Source organism: Ptiloglossa arizonensis, chromosome 10, assembly GCF_051014685.1.
Source record: "Ptiloglossa arizonensis isolate GNS036 chromosome 10, iyPtiAriz1_principal, whole genome shotgun sequence".
In the NCBI taxonomy this organism is placed as follows: Eukaryota; Metazoa; Arthropoda; class Insecta; order Hymenoptera; family Colletidae; genus Ptiloglossa; species Ptiloglossa arizonensis.
In genome coordinates this window covers 9,227,851-9,246,178 of record NC_135057.1, presented here as the reverse complement: position 1 = coordinate 9,246,178, position 18,328 = coordinate 9,227,851, and the positions used below count along the sequence as shown (strand labels likewise).

The window sequence follows — 18,328 nt, the reverse complement described above, 5'->3', positions numbered from 1 at the left end:
ATAATGTATACATTTTTCAGATTCAAGAGTTAATTTTTCATACCTTTTGTTTGTTATAGAATCGTGCCCAAGGATTTATCAAAAATGGCTTCCCTTGAAATAATTATATTTTTATGTAAGTATAATGCGAATCATTTCCTTCATTGTCTTTATCTCGAGTCACGTGATTAAAATTTCCAATAGAAATAAAAATCCACGATACAATCGGAGTAGATTGTTCTATGAAATCTTATCTTTTTATAATGTATATTTTTAAATATAAGGGAACGTGCACATTCGTCATCGAATATTGCTCATAGAAACTTCATCGTTTTACGAGAAAACGTTAATTGTTTCTTAAAATTTGCTACTCATGTATCGTTTGGTTTTTCAGGTTCAATGATTAGTTTCATGCCCAGCTACTGCAAAGCAGAGGTGATTACTATGTTACGACTATTCATTTACACTTCTACCTTAAAAAACCATAGAAAGTATAAAAGTTATATTCCATCCTCGGTAAGAGTAACTATAAATGAAAGACAAAATACATAAAAAATAAATTTTTAATTTACGTAACCGTACTTTTACATATAACCCTACTTTAAGAGTCTACGTAAAAAATTATACCAATTGAATAAATCATTAACCAAATCGTTAAATCACCTCTCTCTTACCAAAGAATGGAATAAAACTCCAAATAAAAGTATATACTTTTCGCGATAGATTGTACATCTTTTAAGAGCGTAATATTTTACGATAAATCTGGAATTTGTTCACGAATCGATCTCCCCGTTTTAGTCGGAAAATAGTAACAAAAGAACGAACTTGCCAAAGTTCCTATCGGAGCTGGATCTATCGAGCGTAGAAGGATCATCAGCGGAGAACACCGAGTCGTTAAAAACAATTGTGAAAAGACTGGCACCGGAGAAGAATGGCGAGTACCAAATTTATCAAGGTTCTAATGCTTAAATTACTAATGCCGAAAGTAACTATTAACCCTCTCTGTTCCGTCTTTAAAATACTTTCTTTCCCAGTCTTCTTCGGCAATGCGGATCTTCTCAAGGAATGGCTCAAAGGAGCGGGTATTATTATTAATACTGTACAAGTACTGCACCACTCACTTTCTCTTCTAGCTTCCTATCTCGTAGAGTAAAGCGCATGCATCCATGGTATTCTTTTGAAGCTGATCGATGCGACGACCGATACTTCCGATCGCGGGAAAATTAATAGCAATCGACGCACGATAGAACGAAACGAAAAGGAAATGGACAGCGTTCATCAGCGACTTTGTCTCTATGAGCTTCAAAAGAATACGTTCTTACTTCTGTTACGTACAGTCATTAATTAAAAACGATGCGGAGTTATTTTTAATTTAAGTAGATACTGCATGAGATACTTGTATGTGTGCGCGCGCGCGTGTGTATGTGTGTTCTGTTACGATCGAATGGAGTTGCACCGGAAATAGAAACAAAAGCTACAAAGGTACACGAACCGACAAACTTTTCTTCTGCGAAAAGAACACCGATGTAACTAATTTAAAAATAGAACGCAGTTGTAAATATTCATCTTCGAACAATTACAGATATTGTTGCCACATACTTCGTACCACACCTGCGGATTCTCTTTCTCACCGATAGAGTGAGAAACGTATATAGAACATGTGAAGCCAGATCGTAAAATCTGACTTCACATGTTCTATATATGCCGCGAATTATAATTGCTAAAATTGTGTACAAATAGACATAAATATAGATACACGCGAAGAAGAATTTCTCCAGCATTTTCTCCGTAATTTCTGAAATGATTTTCTATCGTTTATATTGCATAGAAACATTCGTGCGATAAAGGTTCGAGAAAATTTCAATTGTACGTATTCGGACGTAATAAACAACGAACGTGGGCATGGGAATGGCAAGTGTTCGACGATGCTTGTTTTCCGAGCTCTGTTCTAGCTCCTAGATATCGCGCGGCGAACGCCAAGATACGAAAATACGAAATGGTCGATATTTTGAAAATGGACCGGATGAAATTGCATACAAGATCATCGGAGAATTTTCGTTTTTTTTTCGGTAGGCGTGACAGGGCAACCTGGAGTCGACTTTCCGGCTCTCACGACGATACCGGCCACCTCGTTTAGTTGTCGAGGTCTGAAAGGTGGTTACTACGCGGACTTGGAGACAAATTGTCAAGTAAGTAACCAACGGTTTAATATAGAGGGTGATCCAGCAGAAAACAACTGTACCGGTACGTTTGGTAGATTGTTCTGAATCGAAAAAGTCCACTATTGGTCCACTCGTAGTATTCTAATCTAAACCGTACTTTTTTCGGTGTTTCTCACAAATTTCAAATTGTGAGAAAACGTAGAAAACTACAAATTTAACTTCAAAATTAAACTATCGATTTCTAGTTTCTTTTTTATCCGATTTAAAATCAGATTTCCAAAATCCTACTTCAGGCAATAAATATCGATCGATCAACCACATCTCGAAAATTCCTACCAAACACCCTAGTACAGCTACGTAGTCTCCTTCTAGGATATCCTGTATATATATCTCGCTCAACGTAATTACCTTAATCAAATACAAGATTGGAGGTTGCTCGGTAGCGATTCGACGCCACGGATATAATCGAGAGCGAATGAAAGACCAGGATGAAATGTTCGTAAAACTTTCCTCCGTGAAACTATAAATTGCACGTGACACCGTGAAGGAGAATTCAGCGAACAAAGGGGATAAAGCACTGTGATCGTGACTCTTCCTTTCAGGTGTTCCACATCTGCGACAACGGACGGAAGATATCGTTCCTCTGTCCGAACGGCACCATCTTCCAGCAATCGCAGCTAATTTGCGATTGGTGGTTCAAGGTGGACTGCAGCAAGTCCACGGAACTCTACGAGCAGAGTAGCGAGCAACTGATCGAGGAGGAACGTAGACGGGCGGAGTCGCGCAAATCCAAGCTGGATTATCAACAGTCGATCGAGAGTGGAGGGCAACAGGACTACTACGACGTTCAGAATCTCAGCTACGACGGGAAACAGAACGGTCGGATAAAAACGTACGAGGAACCGCCATTGGAGAACCAGGTTCAGGACAGGGTGAAGACCTCGCGATACTTCGACGCTGGTAATAATTTCAGCCAGGAGTCCAGCAGCCAACGGGACGGTGGTCAATTGTTCGGTAGCAACGGATTCCAAACCGGTCAGACATCGAGCGTCAAGCCACAGTTCAACCAGTTCACCAGGAACACCGACGAGGGTACCATGAACAGGTACCCGACGACCAGTCAGGACTACTACAGCACCCCGAAGAAGGCTCAGAACTACCACGTCGCCGGTAGAAACACCAACGGTCAACGCGACGAGAAAGGAGCGTTGAAGAGGTTGAAGTTCAAGAGTTTCTCCAGGAACAACACCACCTCTACCGTCGCGCAACGAGTGACACCGTCTTACACGGAGTCGACCACGTTCAGGGCGAGCAACACCAGCCCGGCGAAGGAGTCCCAACAATTCGCCGAGAGCGCGGCGTTCGTTGGGAATCGAGGCAACTGGCTGAACGAGAACAGCGGCAACTCCCATCAGTACTACTACCAATTGTACGTGAACCGTGACTCCACCACCAGGAGTCCGGATTACGAGCAAACGACCGCGACGATCGACCGAGGGGACGTCGACGTCTCGACCCAGAGGAACGACTACTCGTTGTTCACGGATCCCGTCACCTCGACCACTTACGAGACGACCACGCAGTACCCGACGACAACCGTGACCCCACCGTGCAACGACGACGTCACGGAAAGCCTGGTCACGAATCCCTCGACGAATCCCGACCTTCCACCGACCACCGAGTCCCTGTTGTTCGCCAACAGTAATTACGAATACAGAGGGAATTTTAATTACAACGTAAATAGGAACAAAGACAGGATTACCGGGACGAGCAACTCCGGAACGGACGTGCCGGTCACCACTCGTTTCTATCCGACCACGGAGAACTATCGTTACAACAGCGTAACGCCCAGCTCCGTTCAACAGAAATACACCACGAATCAATTCGCTCCCCTGCCCACCTCTTCGGTTCGCAGCAACAGTTTCGGACGGAGCACCGAGAGCACCGTGACGCGAAGCGCATTCGACGGTCAATATAGCAGACCACCCGGTGGCAAGAACCCTACCACGATCTCACCGGTGTATCGACAAAATTACGTCACCACGACCACGGAGAAACCGTTCAAGACCACATTGGCTTACCAACAGAACACCGCGACCGAGAAGGATTTAAGTCCGTACGATAGGAGCTTCACGTACAAACAGGGCAAGGTGATGTCCACTCTGGGTCCGTACGTACCGTTCACCAGGAACTACCAGGCTTACTCCACCACCGGCACCCCGGCCAGGTCCACTCCGTACACACCGACCGTGCCGACGTACACGTCCGCGAAGACCTTGATACCCAAGTTGAAGCATTCGACATCGAGCACCCCGGGTAAATCGAAATCGAACGCGGCGCGTTTCTCCGAGAGGGAGCACGCGTTGAGCATGCTCCATTCGTTGAAGAACTTGGAAAACCACGTGCCCAGTTTGTCGGACAACCTGAAAGTGAACGAGAAAACCCCGAACTTGTCCGGACCCCCAGCACCGGCCACTCTTCACTCGTTGGCGTTGTATTTCTCCACGGCCACCGAGAACTTTGACTCCAACGAAGCCACCGACTCCTCCATCAGTCCAGAGTCCGAGGAGGACGCGGAGAAATCGAACATTTCGAAGAAGAGCAACGGAACCGTCACGGTGCCCAGCGGTTTGCTCACTCAGCACACCATCGACTCCTACACCGAGCTGTTCAAGCTGAACGACGCTTTCGAGAACAACAACGTGACCACCGAGGATCGCCTGGACAACACCAGCGTCTACGGCGAGGACTACAACGAAGACCTCGAGCTGCAACAGAGCGGTGGATCACTGGACGATCTGCGCAAGACCAACAGCACCAGGCTCCGCGAGCTGGCCCAGGTTTTCACTCACGCATTGTCCGCGTACCTCTTGGACCCGGACACTTTCAAAAAGGTACTTACGGAGATCAGACCAACGGAACCGTCGAGCACCACTCTCGACTCGGAACAGTGGAGGACCACCACCGAGTACCCCGATGAAGATTACACAGTGTCGGTGAGAGAGAAGGACGAGGTCCTGGACTTCTCCGACGACGGTAACGATCTCAGACAGAAACTGACCACGGTGTACCCAACCACCTACGAGCCACCCACTACGGTCCAGGAATCGGTTTACGACAGCCCGGGTACTCTACCGTCCACCTATTACACCACGCCCAAGACTTCGAGTCAGGAGAGCTACGAACCGAGCACTAACCTGGTGTCCACGAATTCCGTGACCAATACGTACATCGAAACTTCCATGCCCCCCACCGAGACCATGTTCTCCGCTGAACCGAGCAGCACACCTTACTCGAGCGACTCGAGTATGTTCTACGAGAAGAACAACGAGATCGACAAAGGGCCACAGGTGACCGACAATTACATCCCGGTTGAGGAGACCGGCAATCGAGTCGGTGGTTTCCAGAACAACAGTGCCACCACTGTCACCGAGCCTTACGTTGACGGGAGATCGTTCGTCACCACTCCTATAAGCGACAACTACGTGGTCTCCCCCACCCCGGTCCCAGAATCGTTATTCGCGCACATGGCGACGTACAATTGGAACAAAAAGGCTACCAGCAAGAAACCCGAGCAACAACTGACCCCACCGTTCTACGAAAGCTACGCAGAGACCGTTCGCAGGGAGAACGAGAGGGCAGCTCTCAATCTCGAGACATACCCCAGCACTCCGATGTCGGCTCAAGCCGTACGCGTAACCACGTCCAATCCAAAGATCTACGAGACACCGATCGATCAACCGCGCAAACTCCAGCATCACAAATCCGTGATCGTTGAGTCCAGACCCGGTGGTATCTCCCACAGCTCGTCGAGATCCAGTTACACCAAGTTCCGTAACGTTTACAACCGCGTGGACGAACACAATCTGGGATCCACCGAGAGAGCAACGACCACCGTCAGGTCCACGGAGCCGACCACCTCGACAACGACCGACGTGGACACTACACCGTGCGCACACACGGACCCCAACAATTCGTTCGAGACGGTGAGCCAGAAGGAAGAACCGAAACTGTTGAGCAACAATCATTGGACCTCGTCCCCGGCTGTGACGCATCTGTGGGAGACGTCGGTCTTTGTCGATCCTCAGCGCATCAATCACGGTCTGGAGTCTGATGTCAGCACCACCGTGTCCTCGGGTACGGATAGTTTCACCGGTAGCAACGAGAGTCTGGAATACGGGAACACCCCGTCTCTCGACGACGCGTCCAGCAGCACCGAAGACTCCAACAACGAATCGAACTTACCCCACAGACTATCCAGAGAGAAAGATTCGCCCACCACGTTCTCTTTGTTACCAACCTCCTTCGCTACCGATAACACCGCCACTCCGAAGCCTCTGATCACCACTCGTTCGAGTATCACCACCACTATAACATCATCCATCACCTCCACCAACTCCTTGCCCCAAGAGGCTCTGGTCTCCTCGCTGTTACCATACACCGTGAGCAGCAACGAGAACTTAAACGGCACGGAGAAAGAGGTGGCGGAGAAGCTGTTCGGGAAACTGAACGCCTCGAGCACCAGTACTCTAATGAGGGTGATGAAGCAAGCGGACAACAACGAGACAGTGAGACAGCTGGTCCTCCTCCTGGTGAGACATTGCAACGATCCGGTGAACAAGACCATGCAGAGGGAGAAGGAGGAACTGTTGAATGCTCTGCTCCGATTGCCGGTGAACGAGTTCGCGTCCGAGGAGTCGAGGAACGTCGTCGCCGGGATCAATCGATTGACGGTGTCGTCCGTAGATCAGACTACGCGCGCAAGGAGTCCATCGTCCGCGGCAACGTTCACCGAACCACCCGTCACCACGTTTCGCAGCAAAAAGAGTCGCAGATTTCGCACGACCACCGAGAGCTCGGCCGGTATCGTGAGAAGATCCGAGAAAACGACCGACTCCGTCAACTCGTTGCAAGAGGACGAGACCTCGGCGTCGGACGGCAGAGCGTTGGAGCTTCTCAGATCGTTGTACACGATAGCCACGAAATGGGGGTGAGGTGCACGGGGCTTCGTAGCAACCGGTATGCGAGGAACGGTTCGTGTCGACGGGATTTGGAAATCAATCCGTACCGAAACGTGTCTTTCGGAACGAAGACCATTTTGTGTCCGCGCGACGTCTCGTGCAATTCGACTTGAGCGTTCAAAATTTCCTCCGTCTTCTTCCGCGTGCACGCACACAAACACACACACATACACACGCATACATGGATACATACACTCGTTCGTTCTTTTCTTTTTTTTTTTTTAAGATTTGTTTCGGAAAATTCAAGGACGCGAGACTGGAAGTTTCATATGGGTGTTGGGAACGTATGTACTTACACGTAGCTGTTTCAACGAGTACTATTTCTTTCTGTCACTTCACGCAATTCGTTTCCTTCTCTTTTCGGAATATCTTCGAGGAGCGTTACAGCGTCGACGAACTGTTTGAACGACTCCCGATTAATTTCATTCAAGGTGTTCGCAAACGAACGACAGCCTCGTTGGTGGTATACGTATCCGGCAACGATGGACGTCGTCGATAATGAAATTTTTTGGAATTCGTTCCTCTTGGGTTGTACTTAATTATACCTGCAATCGCACCTGATCTTAACAGTATTACATCGCATTACGTACAAATATACTGTATTATAATCGTTGTACATCCTCTGTTGAATAAATAAGAATTTCGATGTCTAGAGTTAATAACTTGCCTCCACGTGGTACATCAATTATATATTACCGTGTATGTATTATGTCCTGTGTACAAACGATCTACGGTTTGCAACACTACGATCGAACCGGTGAACAAAAGTGGAAGCTTACGTTATTTGAACCGTAACACAGATTGCTTGAAATTGTTACAAACGTTGGTGTTGGTGCGTTCGTTCACGTTCTTTTCTTTTTTCTCTCTCTCTCTCTCTCTCTTTTCCTTTCTCGGGTATTTTAAAAGTAACAATTTAAGAGGTACAAGGTACTCGTAACACGTACTATAAACGTACGCGATATTTTTCGTTCCGGAAACATTCTTTACTTGTTCGTTAAGCCATTGGGAACATTGTTCAAGATCTACGTACGAAAACAATATAATCGAGTGGCTCGTCCGTGACGTATTTATTCTACTTAATTTTACGTTACGATTGCGTGCTCCATTTTGATGCTAATTATATAGATCGACGTCCGATACATTTTAACCGGCACGGTAGTTATTATCGACTTTATGTAAAATACATTTGTACAGAATGTGAATAAATAAAACGAGGGTTTTGTTAATGTTTACACCTGTCATTCTTTTTCAAACGAGTCGCGTGCAAGCGCGCGCTCCAGACCCATTCGGATTCAAGTTACTAAATTGATCTCGATGGAAGCGAAACGTTGGAATTCGAGTCGAGATTCACGAACGTATCTTCAAGACGTGTCGCGTCTTACTCACGGACCAGTTTTATGTATCGACACGCTGATAGACGCAAAAAATGTCCCTGATTTCGGTTCGTTGTCGTTGCTCGGCCACACGTGCTCCTCGATCCAGTCCAAGTACGAATGTATCGCCATGTAGACGCCCGGTACAGAACTGCCGCAACTTTGCCCGAAAGCCGTGATTCCAATAACACTGTCACCGGTTTCGGTCAACATTAATAACGGCCCCCCGCTGTCTCCCTGACAAGCGTCCGACCTCCTGCTGCTGTTTGTGTCTATCGCGCAAATCATATTCTCATCGATACCCTGTGGCAGCTTGCTGAACCCACTGTACAGCTTGGAGCACTCTTCTCTGTCCACGAGACTGTAATTTGTAAAAAAAAAAAAAACACTTGAGTATAAAGAGTCTGACGGAATAAAAATCTCAAAGTGGAAAAGAAAGAACGAATCGTTGAAAAGTTAAATCTTGAATATCGTCACGAAATCTCCAATCTCGATCCGTCTACCCAGGTAGAACGAAGGACAACGAAGGACGTTTGTATCTCTGAAGAAAACTTGAAGAAGCTCGAATCTGTATACACATTCGTGAAATTTTGTCGGAAATGCTATTTTTAATACGCAAGGTGTTCCAGAACGAAATCAAGAAATCTGTTTCGAACAAGAAACGTCGATTCGTCTTCGTTCTCGAGACATGGGAATAAAGTGGGCCGCGAACAATATCTCGAAAATGAAAAGGAATCGGTTACGCGATACTTTTTGCTCAGAACGACCTCTCGAGTATGTCGACTATTGTTTCCAGAACACCCTGTAGGTACGGAACATTTATATTGGACGTTCCCGTATCGTCGGGAAAAATTCCCAGACAACGGCGTTCTTTTCGCGGTGGTGTTCCCCTTTGAATAAACTACGGGTGAACGAAGACGCAAATAAATAAATAAATGATCCGATTACTTGAGACTGGGGGTCTTCATGAGACTGTTGGAGCCCTCGGTGTCGAAACTCGTGTCACCCCATCCGATCACGACCAAAGCTGTTCTCGGTGTTATGGTCAAGGTACTCAAGGATTTCGTTTGAAGGCAGATAGGTTTGACCATGGTCGAGATCTGTACCTTCGTTTTTAATTTAAGTATGGCGACGTCGTTGTAGTTTGTACTGCGTTTGTACTCCGGATGGGAAATTATGTCACTGATCGGTATGCGTTGCACGCTCGCTGCGGTGCTGTTTATATTTTCGCTGCCCAATCGTACCTGCAACAACGCGACGAAACTTCTTTATCAACGGGGATTCCCAAAAATCGTTGGCCAATCTTTGTTTGCGCGTACAACCAATCGCATCGATGAAAAAAAAAAAAAAAAAAATGATTGAAACGCGCGTGCACACACGATCGCTTCGAGTGCAACGCTTGTTACCGCCGATAGTGGATATACAGAGTGTTCCGGAAAGTTTGGGTTAAATTTCAGAAGTATTACATTGGGTTGTTCGGAAAGTCATTTCGTTTTTTCTTTTTTTTTTTTTGTGAGAATGAAATACGATTTTTTTAGAGTGCATAAACGTTTTATTAAATTGTATATATTATCCATTTTGGAAAACGAAATGACTTTCCGAACGACCCAATGGTATATGAAACGAGGAAAAAAGTGTGCATAAACGTGGATTCAAGTGTATGTAAGTTAGTTTCGGAGATGTGAAATATTTCTGCCGGTGAAATACGAATTATTGTTTGACGAATGTAAAAATAAAGCGAGAAATATGTTGCTATGGTACTAAACCGACGAAATAGTTCTTCCGTTACTGTTACCGAACGACATCGGTTATCTACGACTACGTAGCGCTAACGCGCATTCTGTTTACTTTGATCTACCTAATGACTTCCTCGATAAGTTGTAGGCACACACGCAATAAAGTCTTTTACTCTGTTAAAAGCACGTGGTTGAAAACGTCTTACGATCCCGCGGCCAACGATATTCCTCGAATCCACGTATACACGGACTTTTTTGCTCCCGTTTCGACGAGTATGCTCCTGAAATTTGACCCGAACCGTCTAGAACATTAAACACACGCACAGCTCCGTGAGTGAATTTTTTAAATTTCATATTTTACATTCCTATAAATAATACACGTGTTTCGTTGATACTTTAAAGCTACCCGAACACCGCAGTCTTTTTCATACGCATAATAAAAGGAAACGATTCCTTTTATTTTACGTCCTTTCTACATTTAAAATCGTCAGGGGCCCGATCGTATCATCGCTGTGAAAGGATCAAAGTTCCGCGAATTTCGACTGTTTTTTTTTTATTTTCTATACCCACGAGAACTATCTTATACGTCATGTGCACGATGTCTGTAACGTTCTCTAACGTTCTGTTCTTCTAAACGTACGATTGTACCAAGTGTTCTCGACTGGATCGATTCGAACGTGGTACACAGACTCTTTTACAAACCTGCACCATTTCTTTAACGTTTTATCTTTTGAAATCTAATTCCAATTGTACGGTTTCCTCTCGTCTGGATCGGTTCGTAAATAACACGTTCCACCTACCGATCGAGTCATCCTCGAAGACTATTCGTTGCACTTACCTCGAAGGGAACTTTTTCGTTTATGTTGTTTACGCAATGTGCTGCAGTCAACACGTGTTGGGAGGATATCAAGCTACCTCCGCAGCCGTATCTGATGGACGGTGTATCCTGGTCGGTTTGATCGTTTTCGTACCCTAAAGCGACCATGTATGGAAACTCGCCAGATTGCGCCTGATCTCCACCGAATATGTTAAAAGCCAAATCGTTTGGTTTCTCGTTGTCCACTGTGATCTCGTTGTCGTACTGCTGGCAAGCTGAAAATCACACGACCGTTGTACGAGCAACGAACAACAACGATTCAGATAAATCAACCGGACGATGCATTCAAAAATGTAATATTTGGTCTAACCGCGCGATGCATACCGGCGAGATTGATGCGCAAAAAAAGGTTGCAAAAGATGCGTATCTTTTATCAAACGTGTACACGTTTTATAAATTCTCGTTTCACGAATTCCACTCCCGTAGGAAGGCCGCGTACTTAAATTTATAAATGGAGCGGTACGAACGAGCTCCATCGCGAATCGTTTATGCGCTTTTACGTATCGTGACAACGCTATCGAAAAACTTTCCAAGTTTTGGACGATGGATCGCGAATCTCTTCGTTAAGTACAGAACGATTCGAAAAGAACACTCGTCGAGAATTAATTACTTCGCGATTAATTATACAACGGCGGTATACACACGACGTGTATGGTCTGGATCGTTGTAAATTAAACGAACGGAGAACGATAACAGCAGATGATTTATCTTCGTAAACTTGGTTCAATATAGACTCGTTCACTTTGTTCTTGAAGTAGACTTTCGTATGGAATTTATGTATCGAACAATAAATATTTGAAAGTGTTTGGGTCTTTTCATCTTGCGTCCCGTCCGGATCACGATTCTATTATCTTGTCTGCGCTTCTTCGTTGCTTTCTAATTGGACTTCTAAATCCTTTAAGACACCGCAATGTGAACTTCTTGCACGAACAGTCTCCAAGTTCAATGCTCATTGCAGGATTCTTTCCACTTTTTTTCCAAAGAGAACGTCGGTACTCGTACAACGCTCTTTCTTCGTTTCGGTCGTGGACAGACGACCGTGCTCCGCAAGGTCTTTCAGATCCTCGGATCTGTTCTCGGTATTTCCCCGCGATCAACACCACGTATTCGGATGTAAAGGTATTCTCGTTTCCTACACGAACAATCGTGACTCACACGCGTGCCTGAATTTCTCTGTGGCGCGCGATCGACGCAATTATGTCACATCGTGAACTTTCGCGTAACAGCCGCTTCGATCTCCAGCGATTCATCGGGGATAAGTTTCAAATGCACAGATCCGGGAATCGTTACACGAGGAGGAAAAAGAACGGTGAATTTCACGCGAAAATTCGATTCTCCTAAAATAGACGATCTGTTCGTTTCAATAATTGCTTTTCCACGCGATTCGTTTGTTTCTCAATTCGCGGTAAAAATGTTACGCGATGAACCGTGTGATTGGTACTCGAGAACGAAAAAACCAGTGTATTTTACGCGAAAAGTCGACTGTCCCAAAAATAGACGATTATTTTTCCTTTCGGTGATTGTTTTCACCGCGAGATTCGTTTGTTTTTCGATTTGCAGTAACAATGTTATAGGACGAACCATGATTGGTGCTCGAAACCAAAAGAACCAGAGAGTTTTACGCGAAAAGTCGACTATCCCAAAATAGACAATTATTTTTCGTTTCGATTGTTTCTTTTCGCGCGATTCGTTTGTTTTTCGATTTAGCTTCTATGCATACAAATTTTACGAACCGAACCGTGTTAACAGTCATTGAGAAACAAAAGCGTACCAATATCGGCCGGCCGGGGTGCAATCTTTTCGGTGATGTTCACGGGACAACAGACGATCTCTATGAAGTTCTGGAACCCGCATCTACCCGAGGATTCGGAATCTCTTCTGCCTTCTTGCACCTCCTGCATTCTAGGTAGGCAGTCGGGTAGCTTCTTGCAGATGCCTTTGTTGCCATTTTCCAGCGTGCACTGGCTCCCTTCTAAGTAGAGCGAAAAAAAAATCAATGGATCAGAGATTCGATGTACGAGGTGTCGAAAAGAAAGTTTGTGCTTTCGAAATTCGTAGTACTCGTTTTCTGAAGGAACGTGCAATTTTACGACACAAATATCTCGATTAAAATATAGTACACGATTGTACACTTGCACTTTCGAAACTGAAAGTCGGTCTTCATTCGGAAGAGATCGATTTAGACCTGTTAATATTAATTAAACATTTTCTTTGGATAATTTATTACTATTATCGCGCAAGCTCGAACAATTATCAACGGTTTTCTTGGAAAAATCGCTACCAGTAATCCCCCGTATAAGGAAATAAGATTTCCTGCGATTTGTGGCTTACCATTACTACTTATCTTTAACTTATTGTAACAAAAGTATCTAAAAATAAAATTTACACTATTCTTTGCGAATACGTAAAACTTAAACACCATCGAAAGAACGAACGACAAGAATACCTTTGTTTCAAAACAAAACTGTTTCGTATTATACATATTCAATGTCGCATTTGCTACACCTACCCCGTAGGAAAGAGATATAAATGAAGAAGAAAAAGAAAAAAAACATCAATGATGAATAGAAAAATACTGACGCGCAACAAAAGAAACATAAATAATACGATGACTTCGAACGCCCCTGGGCAACTAAGTTTGCATATACATATATCCGGCACTGATTATACACATATACAAACTTTTCATACTTCTGGCTAAACAACTTATCTACTATGGCTTATCGAATTGACAAGGAAACTACTTCTGACCGGTGTACACAACGCTACGCTACCGAGCTGCAATCGAACTTAACTAGACCAACTTTAAAAACTTTAATCTCCGATTCTTCGCCGGGCGGATTCTCCATTTTCGATCGAAATTCAAAAATTTCAAATTCTAAAATCAAAATTCGAAATTCGAAATTCGAAATTTCAACATCCGAATTCTGAACTTTTCCCGTGAAAATTCTACAACTCGTTCGTCGCGAAACGCGAACAACGAGGCAGACGCGCGATCCACGAAGTGGAAAGGTCACGAAATCTCTTGCACGCGTGACGTCACGAGGCACATCTGGAAAGAGCACTCTTCTTTTCTTCGCGGAGAATACCGAATCGAGAGGGCCCGGGGAGTCAGGTGACGTTCGTACGCAACGATGCACACCGAATGAAAAATATGTAAATTTCGCGAGAAAACAAACTCTCGGCGAGAAAAGGGAAAGAAAATAGCAGCTCGCGTTTTGTACCAGCCAAGCGTAGCTTAGTGTACCGGTGACGGTAACCACGACCGTGAAAGCGCGCAACTTTGGTGATGATTTTACCGACGAGATCGTCGTCCACGAACTTCAACGAACTGATGCACAATTGGGTGAGGAATACCAGCAGAACTTTGGTGCACATCTCCGCGATAAGGACAGCTTGCGCGTTCGTCGAAGCTGCGAAATACGGTGCCCGATAAAGCAATCCGCGTGGCGCGCAGCACAAGACTAAACTGATGATGGCGAGCAAACCGAAGTGACGCGGTGAATCAGACCGAAGGGAAAGACTCGAAGAAAGATTCACGCTCGTCAGCTTCGATCATCCCGATAGCGAAAAATACGTAAGAGGAGAAGGATGATGACGACCGGTGACACTGTGCACAGCCACGAACGTATTACGTGTTATTATTCGTCGAACCGTTTCCTCGTGTCGCGAAACCGGATTTGAAAAATGATCGTGGTAGACACTTTTTCGTTCCACCTGTTGGTTCTTTCAATTTCAAAATCGTGGAAACTTTGCGAAAATAGCGCTATTCTCTGTAGAGTACCTTCGGGGTGTTCGAAGCACGTGAGATCGAAAATAGGGGGCAGGTAGTAATGTTATTGCAAGTTGAAGGACAGTGAGTAGAGTGATTTTATTGTAACTTGTGCTTTGAGTGAATAGAGTAATTGTATTGTGACTCAGTGCACGGTAAACAGAGTAATTTTATTGTGATTTAGTGTAGAGTGAATACGGTAATGTTATCGTGAGTTGGAGTACAGGAATGTGAGAACCGAAACACGATTTCGTTGAAGAAAATATTCTGAGAAATAAATTCTAGCGTGCACTTTGAGATTAAAAACACGATTGTAAGTTATCGGTTAGACGATACCGTGAATTTTGAAGCTGCGAACACTTTATGAAAATATCACAATTTTTGGTCGTCGAACATTACCGTCGAGTACTTTTCAGGAGTTCGTGAGACCGAAAATAAAGTAGTTACGCGTACCAATATTATCGTAACTTTCAGAGTACGGTAAATATTGGAATTGACATGTAATTTTATTAAGATAACATTCTGCGAAATAAATCGACTCGCCCTGTGAACATCGAAACCACGATCGCGGACGCATCGTGTATTATTCTTCGGACGTTTCCTCGTATCCTAAGTCGGCTTTGAAAAACGATCGTCGAAGAATTTTTATTGCATCCGGGGATTTAGCGAATTTTGAAACAACTCGGTAGATAATCCGATAAAAATAGTACAACCGAGTTCTTTTCAGGGTCACGGGACTAAAAATAAATCCGACCACCGATACGAGTATTACTGCAACTTTCGTCGTACAATAAATAACGGAATTGTTTTATCGAGAAAAACGACATCCCTTTGACAATTGAAAGCGCGTTCCGCGAGCGTGTCGCGTATTATTCCTTGCTCGTTTCCTCGTCTCGCGAAACCGGATTCGAAGAATGATCGTCTAGCATTTGCATCTTACGCGATCCTTGATGCTTCTGTGAATTCTCGCAAGATTGAAGAAATTCTTCATCGAATAATAGCGCGTTGCATCCTTCCCGAGAAATTCATATTAGACGGAACAATGAAAGAAAATCACTCTGTACTCGGACCACCGTTAGAACAACGACACGCGTCCTTTCGGAAAAGAGTACGATTCTATTTCTACGAAGAACGGAACGACACGAAGAGTAACGATATAAAAATAATGTAAGAATAATATTCTGCTTTTATAAAAAAAAAAAAAATAAAGAAAAAGAATAACGCGAAACGTGCAACAAGTGGACAGAATTAATTCGAAGAATGTGTTTCGAAGTACCAGAAATGTGTACGAGAAGAGTACAATTCTATCGAAACAAGAAAATATCAGGTAACGTGTACGTTTTCTACATTTAAATTATCGGAAATCAATCCTGGTCTTTGACAGCGTTGGAGAATTAATTTTATCCACCGTCCGGATCTCTCAATCAGAGACCAAGACGAACATTGTGTTGTACGTTTAATCGTTCAATCTGTGGACCAATTATCGGGTATTTGAAAAATTGCGTCGTTCCGAATCCGTAACACGATCGCGACCGACTTTTATTAGAACCGTCGCGTTTGAGGTGAAATGTCACAGTTGTCGGTAATCGACATTAATTCAATGGCGGTTCGTACCGTTAATTAGGATAATTGACGAACAGCTAATGTCGGATCACGTACCGTTTGATCCGCGGGTGAAGTTCTTGCACAATGTTGATTTAGTGAAAATTACGAGTCTTATAATAGACATTGACGCAACCATCGGGCGAAATATTGTTTTAGATTTCTGATCGATCGTTTCCCGGCGACAGGTTGCGCAATGGAAAAACAACACTCGAAATTCGTGGAAACGTAAAGAAACCATGGAAACGACAAAGTTTACCGACGAAGTTTGTACAACGATTATTTGCAAAGTTATCGACGAATACGATTCTCGTTTCCGGTTCAAGAACCTCTCCGTTATTTCGAAACTTTTCACGACTCGTGCAAAATGGACTACCTCGCCGTGAAGTACAGAAATCGATGAAGTTCGACGAGGTATCTTCCATCGGTGGAGATGTAAATCTAAACGAAAAAAAAAAGAGAAAAAGAAAAATAAATACAAGAAAAGGAATATGTAAAACTAGTACGCAAAATGGGAAGACGGGTCACCGTCGGATGACCGTGAACGATAAGTATTTATTTTTGTAACAAAAGCCATGTGCACGTGGAAGTTGATTTCACGAACTCTAACTGCTGCATTTTCTTTTGCTCGTGGTAATATCCACAGCTGGCAAGGGAACAGATTCCTTAATCTAATTAGCCAGTGGTGCTCAGAAGTGGTCTTCCGTGGAATTGTATATTTACTCTTCGAGCCGCTTCGTCGTTTAAATGTTAGTCTTTGCAACTACTCTTTGTTAGTAGTTCCGTCCCACTCGACTCGAAACGACAACGAGAACGTAATCCCGTTCGTGAAATAGTACGATAATTCATCCCAGGGTTCCCCCATAAAAATAGAATATCGGGGTTGACGTCTGTACGACATTGGCCTGAATACTTTCTTCAAAATGCATCCGAATAAAAATAACTAACTTTCCCCCCCATGGGGAAATCGTGATCTCGGTGGTTACATCGAAACCCGAAGCAACTTAAAATCGCGATTAGCCACGAGAGAACAAAGTCTCGACGATAAAAAGAATAGTATCTCGTAGATGATATTGTCACCGAATCGGTAACATTCGTACAACGAGACGCCCGTATTTCGTACGGTGTACCGAGTATCGTGGTCTCGCGGTGGAAAATAAATAACAACTTCGTTAAAGATTATAATCGACCACGATGTAGAAAGTTCCAACTGGGAACGAATGTGACGTCGAAATAAGTATTGACATAACGAGGTCTATTTGGCGCGTACCGTATAATTTCGACAAATTTGTTCGTAATCCCGAGGTATACAATAATTTTAAAACGGGATAATTATAGTCCGCGTTAAGAGCTCGGGAAGGTTGCTTGTAGAAGAAAACGTCTTGTTCCTGCATCGATCGATGATTCACGAAACACTTCGTCTCGTAACGATCCTCGACGCGTTTTCCTTTCAAGCGAAGAAAACGAAACATTCCTACGATAGATACGTCCATCGAGATGTGTCGCGGGGATTGCCCGAAAATATTGGATCGCGTTCACCAAACTTAACCATCGACGGTTCGGAGCGTTATTAATAGCCCGTGAACGATTATCTTATTTCTTCGTCGATCAATGATCCCTAAAATACGCTTCCGAGACGATTTATGTTCCCTTTAACCGAGACAGAGGGAACACTTTCCAAAACTTTTCCTAGTACGGTCTCTATTCGTCGCGAACGTGGAACGAAGTTATTGTCCGTGATTCCCCGAGAATTTCTAGCCTCGACGTTTAGCGTATATTCCTTTCGGACGCGTTTGAAAAAGAAAA

At 44.3% G+C, this 18,328-nt stretch overlaps 3 protein-coding genes across 5 annotated transcripts; 2 read left to right on the top strand and 1 right to left on the bottom strand.

Annotated features, from left to right (window-relative positions):
- Positions 1-45: 45 nt before the first annotated feature.
- Thw (chitin-binding domain protein thawb) lies at positions 46-7,275 on the top strand (the record flags this gene model as incomplete). Its single annotated transcript, XM_076321242.1, has 6 exons — positions 46-115; positions 374-414; positions 778-934; positions 1,014-1,061; positions 2,053-2,168; positions 2,744-7,275. Coding segments are annotated over 6 exons (4,824 nt in total), but the record flags the coding sequence as incomplete, so codon positions are not given.
- A 188-nt stretch (positions 7,276-7,463) lies between these two features.
- On the bottom strand, positions 7,464-14,941 carry LOC143152412 (serine protease snk). 3 transcript variants are annotated; one of them, XM_076322506.1, is made up of 5 exons: positions 14,373-14,941; positions 12,920-13,120; positions 11,110-11,363; positions 9,484-9,779; positions 7,464-8,896 (listed from the first exon to the last, which is right to left on the bottom strand). In XM_076322506.1, the coding sequence occupies exons 1-5, from the start codon at positions 14,524-14,526 to the stop codon at positions 8,545-8,547; spliced, it is 1,257 nt and encodes a 418-aa protein (XP_076178621.1). In that variant the 5' UTR covers positions 14,527-14,941; the 3' UTR covers positions 7,464-8,544. The 3 variants fall into 3 exon arrangements, with proteins under 3 accessions (XP_076178621.1, XP_076178622.1, XP_076178623.1); XM_076322507.1 differs by having other exon boundaries at positions 14,448-14,743; XM_076322508.1 differs by lacking the exon at positions 14,373-14,941 and adding an exon at positions 13,658-13,718.
- On the top strand, positions 13,905-18,317 carry LOC143152413 (uncharacterized). Its single transcript, XM_076322509.1, has 2 exons — positions 13,905-16,087; positions 16,711-18,317. Exons 1-2 carry the CDS (start codon positions 15,963-15,965, stop codon positions 17,087-17,089), a joined length of 504 nt encoding a protein of 167 aa, XP_076178624.1. The 5' UTR covers positions 13,905-15,962; the 3' UTR covers positions 17,090-18,317.
- The last annotated feature ends 11 nt before the right edge of the window (positions 18,318-18,328 follow it).

Excerpts from the sequence above, each read along its gene's own strand:
- LOC143152413 (XM_076322509.1), top strand. The coding sequence starts at position 15,963 with ATGAAAGAAAATCACTCTGTACTCGGACCACCGTTAGAACAACGACAC. Across the intron at positions 16,088-16,710 it reads AGTAACGATATAAAAATAAT|GTTGCGCAATGGAAAAACAA; the intron begins GTAAGAATAATA and ends TCCCGGCGACAG.
- LOC143152412 (XM_076322506.1), bottom strand. The coding sequence starts at position 14,526 with ATGTGCACCAAAGTTCTGCTGGTATTCCTCACCCAATTGTGCATCAGT. Across the intron at positions 13,121-14,372 it reads CACTAAGCTACGCTTGGCTG|AAGGGAGCCAGTGCACGCTG; the intron begins GTACAAAACGCG and ends CGCTCTACTTAG. Across the intron at positions 11,364-12,919 it reads ACCCCGGCCGGCCGATATTG|CTTGCCAGCAGTACGACAAC; the intron begins GTACGCTTTTGT and ends TGTGATTTTCAG.